The sequence below is a fragment of the Chenopodium album genome, chromosome 7 (assembly GCF_948465745.1).
Source record: "Chenopodium album chromosome 7, dcCheAlbu1.1, whole genome shotgun sequence".
NCBI lineage: Eukaryota > Viridiplantae > Streptophyta > Magnoliopsida > Caryophyllales > Amaranthaceae > Chenopodium > Chenopodium album.
This window is the reverse complement of record NC_137840.1, coordinates 24,762,836-24,770,954: the sequence shown is the minus strand read 5'-3', so window position 1 is coordinate 24,770,954 and position 8,119 is coordinate 24,762,836. Positions and strand designations below refer to the sequence as shown.

General features: G+C 34.1%; 1 protein-coding gene across 1 annotated transcript; it reads right to left on the bottom strand.

The window, feature by feature from the left end:
* Positions 1–319: 319 nt before the first annotated feature.
* Positions 320–5,734, bottom strand: LOC145640996 (F-box protein At3g12350-like). The gene is made up of 2 exons (XM_081692204.1): positions 4,535–5,734; positions 320–1,146 (listed from the first exon to the last, which is right to left on the bottom strand). Exons 1-2 carry the CDS (start codon positions 5,426–5,428, stop codon positions 691–693), a joined length of 1,350 nt encoding a protein of 449 aa, XP_081548330.1. The 5' UTR covers positions 5,429–5,734; the 3' UTR covers positions 320–690.
* Between the last annotated feature and the right edge of the window lie 2,385 nt (positions 5,735–8,119).

Below are 8,119 nucleotides of genomic sequence, written 5' to 3'. Positions count from 1 at the left end.
CAAACGCAGAAAGCAACAATCGATTGTAGAAGAAAGATTGAAGAGAGTGAAAATGCTGTTCGAAGAGAGAGAAAATGGCGAATTGAGGAAGAAACAAGAGAGAGAAAGTAGTTTACTGAATAATGAAGAAGAAAGAGAAAATTAAGCTTTTTGTTAAATTTGAAAAAACTAACGCGCACGTGTGAGTAAAAAAGGAGACAATATTTGTTTCCTTTAAGAAGCAAATTTACACTAAATTAGTGTAAATCCGATTTTAATAAACATTTATAGATGGATTACTTTGTAAAAACAAACTTATTTGCTCAAGTATATGAAATTCTGTCATGTAACATTATTAAAATCTGAAAAATTATTACAAATTGCGGGGTTTGAGGATCATTGAATATTACAGTATAATCCAGTAAATGCACAAAATTAAAAGAAAGAATGGTTAGGGTTAAATAGAACTAGCCCAACTAGAAAATAACCCTGGGATATCGTACAAGAATATGTTACAACACTACAAGTGATTTAGGGCCTGGGGTGGGTACCTCGGTTCATCGGTTGCCCCACGCCAAATATGGGCCTAGTCACTTACAAGTTACTAAAAAAAAGAAAGAACGAATTAAAACATCTTGAATCACAAGCTGCGATATCTAAAACATTAGAGTTGTCTCTGAACTCTGCACATAAATGGATCCAAAGAATGGATCAGCCACAATAAACTTCAGCAGCATCCAAAAGATAGTCATCTTGGGCAATATGCTTCATGTCCACGATAAAATTGTTACGAAGAAATCCAAACCCAAATGACCCATCAACATATTGCCAAATCCTTCCTTCAACATGACGAGGATTTGTTGAACTCCCTGTAGAATCGGGAATAATAAGGTCGTAACTTGAGTTGATGTACATAACACGTGAAGGCGAATACTCATAAATATCATCTTCTACTTCAGCTGTAGGCCAAAGATGCATCCGGGTATTGTATACATAATCTTCTTCGTGAGATAGTGGGGATTCAATAAATGTTGCATTTGAAGTCCAAAATACAGGTGCATAACCAGAGAGGGGTTGCAAAGAGTCCCCAACTCTTCGACAGGCGACACCTCCAATGTCATCGTATGCCACAAGATAAAAATCAAGACTCATGTCATCGTTTATACCCTGCAGCATCAGGGATAATGTCAACTAAGAAGCTCTTTAAGGCATCCAAAAGATTTAAACAGGATAAAGAAAATCAAAGCAAAGAAACAAATAACATTTTTGTTTCGCCTTCCTTTACACACCGGAATACGAAAAAAAAAATATTTATTATCACAGCTTTATCTGAAATGCCAAAGCTCACAATGAAAAAATAAAATTCGATATAAAAGCAACATGTCAAAATGGATTTGCAACATAAATCACTTCAGAGACATGTTCAGCAGATGAAGGTTCATAAAATCATTTCCACAATTAATATAATACTGAAAGCCAAAACGGGCGAACACTACACAAAAGCTTACAGATGATGCTTCTGAAATACCATTTTCTTACAATTTATCATCTCAATTTGATGCAGAAGCAGAGACACACATATATGTGTTCGAGCAAGGAGCATTCCAAGCTGTCTTTTAAAGGACAAAAAATGCATTCCAGTTCTGTAGAAAAGATTTCTCAATATTTCCCTTGGTTTCTTTTTGAAAAGGAATATACTAACACAATAACTTTATCTTGTACTTATTTGGCAATGCAAAAAGAGTAATACAAGCAAGGAGCAATCCAGCTGTCATAAAAAGCACAGATGATGCATTCCAGTTCCACAGAGATTTCACAAATCTTCCCTTGGTTTCTTACAATAAAATTCGTGGAGAAATAATCACATTTCCTCTTTCTATTCTGATCGAAAAGGTGAGGACAAATCATTTGTGAAGCCCACCATTATCTCAACAAGTCAGCAAAATTCATACTTGTATGCAGGCAAATTCGTAGACAACACAAGTTATGGTGGTCAAACTATAGCATGCACTCTATCACCAAGCGTAAAAACTAAGTTTGCTTCCTTCTATGAAATTGAATAAGCAATGCAAATTCACATAAATTAAAAGTAACGAGAATTAGGGGAAGCCGCAAATTAGGAAAAAGAAAAACATTACTATTAGAAAACAGAGAGGGGGTGCTCAATTGTTGTTTCCAAAATTTATAGAACAGAAGTCATATTCTACAAAATGTATCTTAATTTTTCTTTCAATCCCCGCCCCCGCCCCCACCTCACCCCACCCCACCCCCTCTCCCCCCACCCAAAAAAAAAAAAAAAAAAAAAGCTTTGTCCTTTTTCCCAATTGTCTGAAACAGAGGAATTTTAAGCCATCAACCAAACTGAACATTTTTGCACAGTATTGTAAATAATATTTTTTTTTTTAACAACTACTACTCTGTTCCGAAACAAAACTATATATCATTAGTCTTTATGTTTTAGTTTTTTCCATAAAATTCTACCCTTATTTGCTTAGTTACTGTTGTAGCAAAGAAAATACTTAATTTACCTGTACTTCTACTTCCGCCATGAAACTCAGATCCCTCGCTTTTTTTAAGTATACTTTCACTCCAATGCAAAAGGGACCAAAGGGCACCCTGCCCTATACTGGCGGTAAAATGGATCTTCCATCCTATAAAATATTAATGGGGAAGTATAATAGGATATGGGCTCTGAAAAGTTAAATGCACTTCCCTTGATTGTAAACATTCTGCTCCTAGAAATCCCCTCTTCCCAGTTCCCATCCTCGTGATCGTGGGAACTATAGCCGTGTGCGCTGGACAGGACAGTTAGAGAAGGATCTGGCATTTTTATTTTTAGCCAATTGGAGAAGGAGCTGCTTAGTACAAATGAGATGAATTGAACTTGCAGAAGAAGAGAGAAGAAACAAGAACAGTATATCAACAACAAACTCCGACTTTTCTATAGCGATGACTTCATACAGAGTATTCAACAATAAAGGCTAATAACATTCATGATACACATTTACTAGCTAATTCAACAATAACAGTATATTAATGAACAGTATTTTCATAAACAAAGGCTGAGTTTTTTTAGAACAATAGCAGTTATAGCAAATTCACAAAAATCTACTGTAATTTTCAAGTTCAATTTCTGAATTAAATTCAATTTTTATGCACAGACAATGCATAAATCATCAAAACTTCTATAAAGAGAGCAAAATCCAAAAACTACTAAATAATATGCGGAGTATTACAAACAATTAAATCAAACCCACAAAAACCACTGAGATCCAATAAGATATGAGTTTTGCCATCATCATTCTCGAGGTTATCTTCATCAGTAACTTCATCCATTGACAAACATATTAATCCAAAACACTACGGTTCTAGCTGATTCAACAGAATTCAACGTGAATGAGTATTGAAAGAATGACCAAGAATAATCTAATACGGAGTACAAAGTAATATTGGTGGTGGCACTGACAAGATCTTGGCTGATGAGATGCCGCCTTTCTTCTAAGCCTTAATGCCACTGTTTCCCAGTTTTTACTCTACAATTTACCCACTTTTTAAATTTTATTAAAGGGTTTTTTCATCTTTTGTAATCTGATAAAGGGCAGTCCTACCTTATATGTTACCAAATAGAAGGGAAAGTGCATATTATCCAACTAAAATTACAAACGAGTAGCCACCTCCTGGAACAATCTCTTTAAAACGTCACTTAAAACAGAGATTTAGGCCATGTTTAAACTGATGAAACGATATTACAAAATACATAGTAGTCCTTTTAAAAAGCTCTATATAGGCTTATAGAAGTACATATTTTCAAAGACTTACTATACATGAACTGGTTTTAAACAAGATTTCCTATCAATATTATATTCCATGCCATTATAATAAAATTTTGTCGAGACTTAAGTCTTTTAGTTACTAATAACTTAAACAGTACAACATCAAGTCAAAAGAGAAATAACCACAAATACTTACTGGGCCAAGGGAAGTATACTTCAAAGATGGGGAAGGGAAAAAGCAGTAAACCTTTTAGAATGAAAGGCATATTAACTCATCAAGTAACACCTTAACTAACAAAGGAGCAACAATGAGGTAACCTAAACTTCACCATGAATTTTCTTCAATATCAGAACAAACAACAGGAAAAACACAGTGAAATGAAGCTGTAAGTCATGGTTAAAACGTCCAGCATTTAAAATTTAAAAGAGTAGGCGGCAACCAAAAATAAGAATCAGAAATCAAACTTATAAGTTATAACCTTTGAAAAAGATGCTGAGTACTAAATATCACTTGAAACTTGTAATTCGACAGAAAACCTGAAAACTAAACTACTTGTATTACCAAAAACTATCCATCATAGTAATTGAAATGCCGAACTTATCAATTCTAATATAGTAATTGATCAACAATGTTCCCAGTCTCAATGCACCTTCAGCATCATATAATAAATTTATAATCATAGGAAAAAAAAAATCAAATTGAACAGAAAATGGAACAACATGAAACATCATAAGATGTAACAAAGCAAAACAAAACTACAGAAATAAATCAACATACAAACCTTCCAAAGGCCCTGCAAAGGGCGCGAAGGAGAAGGGGAGCAATTAACTATCTTAACAAGATGTTCAGGCTCCCACTTCCTCCTCCCTTGCCTCTCTTTCTCCCTCCTCCTCTGCCGCCTCCAAGCCCGCTCCCCGCCCGCCCCAGGACTCGTCCTATTAGCAAAATACTGATACATCTCCGACATCATCCGGTCCGGCGGCGACCCAATCTCCACCTCTGGACTCCCTACTATAACATTGTCAAAATTCTTATTCCCATTACCATTACCATTTGGAGAACCTCCTGAATTCCCACAATTCCAATTACTTTCCTCTAACACCACATGACCTTTCCCCATAAAATTAACATTCACTTGAATCAAATCCATCCCCGAACTCGAACTCGAACACGAACACAATTCCTTCTCATTGTATTGGGTATAATTTATTAGGTAATTCAAGGGCTGCCCATCAGCAGATAAACTCAAGCGAATGAAGGGCGACTTGATGACATTGTAAGAACCATCTTTGGAAGGTGTTAACCTAGACCCTGTTACACAGGATTCACCCCACTCGAAGAACACAAGAGGGGCGTCGCCGAAGATTCCTCCGCCGGCAATTCCGCCGCTTCTCCGCCAAAATCCGACAAGATTCTCGTACTCCGACAACGTCTTGTAGAGGAGTTTGAACCCGATTTTCCCGTCGCCCCATTTTCTGATCTGGGTCTTCGAACCCCACCTTCGGTCACACATGGCGTACCAAACGCCGCCGTTTAGAAACAGCGATACGAAACGTTTCGAGGTGCAGGTAAAGGCGGAGATTTCAGTTGGTGTTAAGAATGATAAGATGCAAAGTTGCACATCTTCTGGGAAGTCTGAGAATGTAAATGCAGACATCTCACTGCAATTCGCCATTTTTATCCAAAAACAAGGATTTTGATATTTTGATCTGATTTTTTTTTTAAAAAACCGATTAGATGATGAAGTTAAAATGTTTGACTTTAACGTTGAAATTTGTGAATTAAATTGTGGTTAGTATTTGAGGAAGAGAGAGAAGAAATGAATGTTGCTGAATTGCTGATGGTTTTCAGGAGGAAGATCCTGTATTTTGTGCCTTAGCTATGCGAATCTAGTTGAACAGTGGAGGGGTAAAATGGTAATTTTAGAAGTGAGTGGTGATAAGGTACACGAAAGTGCAGGATTGTTGATTTAGGAATGTACAAACTACACGTGGTGTCGTGTTAGTTTTGAAGGTAAAAAGATGAAGCAGTCAGTCAGATTGTAAGTCACGACTTCCAGACACGTTGAATACAATTCTCAATTTGAATATATTTTTTTGACAAAGGATACAAACACAATATATATAATATAACTAATATATAAAGCTAAATTTTTAGCCAGACGACGAGATAGAGACACTTGGCGCTCTAACTTTTCGCCAAGTGTCGCGCCACGTAGGATAGAGTTATATAGAATTCAATTTGTATGATACAAAAAATTAATTTAGAATTCTATTTTCAATCAAATTTGGATAGAATTTTAGGATAAAATTGTTAATTTAGAGTTTTATTTTCGATAAAGTATCAATATTTCATATGTACAAATTAAATTATAATTTTATTAAAAAAAAAATTATTACAATCATAAATTATCATATAAATTTATTTTTTGTATCATATTATTTTTTTGGAGCGAAGGAATTAGCTCAAAATGCACCACATCCATTATTTATAATGTATTCTAATCAATTAAAACAATATACTTTACAATCTAGAGTCATTTTTAGCCAGGTGACGAGACATCGACATTTGACGTTTTAACTTTTCGCCAAGTGTCGCGCCATGTTAGATAGATTTCATAAGATAAAAAAAATAATTTAGAATTATATTTGGATAGAATTTTAGGATAAAATTGTTAGTTTAATTTTTATTACTTTCGATAAAATACCGATATTTCAGAGGTATAAACTGAATTATTAGATTATAATTATCAAAAATTATCATATAAATTTATTTTTATGTCATAATATTTTTGGAGTGAAAGAAGTAGTTTAAAATGTAAAACATCTATTTATAATATATATTAATCGGTTAAAATAATATACTTCACAACTAATTAATAGAATTTTATTACTACGTAGCCTGTCATGAGTCATCTTAGATTGAGGCACTTCGGGTTACAAGTCAAGACATGTTCAACCCTTGCCCAAAGTTTTGGGTTCGGGTCAACTAGGGCTGAGCAAAAATTTCGGGTACCCAGAATTGGATCCGGAACCAGTTAGAAACTGGCGGGTCCGAAACTGGAATTAGACCCGGTGGTTCCAATTCCGGGTATAAATTAAGGACCCGGTTTTAACCAATTCCAATTCTCAACTTTTTGGAACCGGAACCGATTGGGTTCCCGATTACCTAATATATGCTAAAATAAACAAATTTTAAATAATTATGTTGAATGTATTTAATTTGTATATTAAAAATGTATTATAAATACCTAACATAAATACAAATAGCTTAATGCATATATAAATATAAGTATTAAACGCTAAAAATGAACCTAACTAAAATAAGAATTATAATTTGTATTATATTTTAACAATTACATACATAAGTGGGTACCCAGAACCGGAACTGGTACCAATACCAATTCCTAAATTTTAGGACTCGGTTGAACCAATTCCAATTTCGAATCCGAATTTTAGGACCCGGTTCCAACCAATTCCAAGTCTGGGTCCTAAAATTTTGACCGGGTACCCGGTTTGCTCACTCATAGGGTCAACCCAACGGGCTTTGAACATTTATTAATTTTGTATTAATGATATATTTTAAAATTTGACATATAGATTTAAAATTTATCTTAAAATTTAATAAATAACCCAGGCATCGCACGGGCCATCGCCAAGTGTCGCGCCATGTAAGATAGAGTTATATAGAATTCAATTTGTATGATAAAAAAATTAATTTAGAATTCTATTTTCAATCAAATTTGGATAGAATTTTAGGATAAAATTGTTAATTTAGAGTTTTATTTTCGATAAAGTATCAATATTTCATATGTACAAATTAAATTATAATTTTATTAAAAAAAAAATTATTACAATCATAAATTATCATATAAATTTATTTTTTGTATCATAGTATTTTTTTGGAGCGAAGGAATTAGCTCAAAATGCACCACATCCATTTTTTATAATGTATTCTAATCAATTAAAATAATATACTTTACAATCTAGAGTCATTTCGGACAGGGTCAATATTTTAGGTTACGGGTCAAGAAATGTTTTTCACCAATGTTATTATTAGTCATTACATGCCTAATATATAGTTTAAATCACCACAAAAACACATCAATTCCTAAGTAATTTTGTATCAATGATATGTTTTAAAATTTGACATATAGATTAAAAATTTATCTTAAAATTCAATAAACAACCCGGGCATCGCACGGGTACAAAACTAGTTAATACTAAAGCAAATAGAATTAACAGCCGCTTCGCCAGCTATTTGGTGAGCTCATTGAACACGCAGACGATCCGCCTTGTGTATACTACAGTACTGAAAGGTTGAGCCAAGTTGCTTAATCTTACGAATGAGCCAAAGGTAAGCTATG

Coding starts and splice junctions, on each gene's coding strand:
- LOC145640996 (XM_081692204.1), bottom strand. CDS start 5,428: ATGGCGAATTGCAGTGAGATGTCTGCATTTACATTCTCAGACTTCCCA. Junction 1,147..4,534: donor CTTTGCAGGGCCTTTGGAAG/GTTTGTATGTTG, acceptor CTGATGCTGCAG/GGTATAAACGATGACATGAG.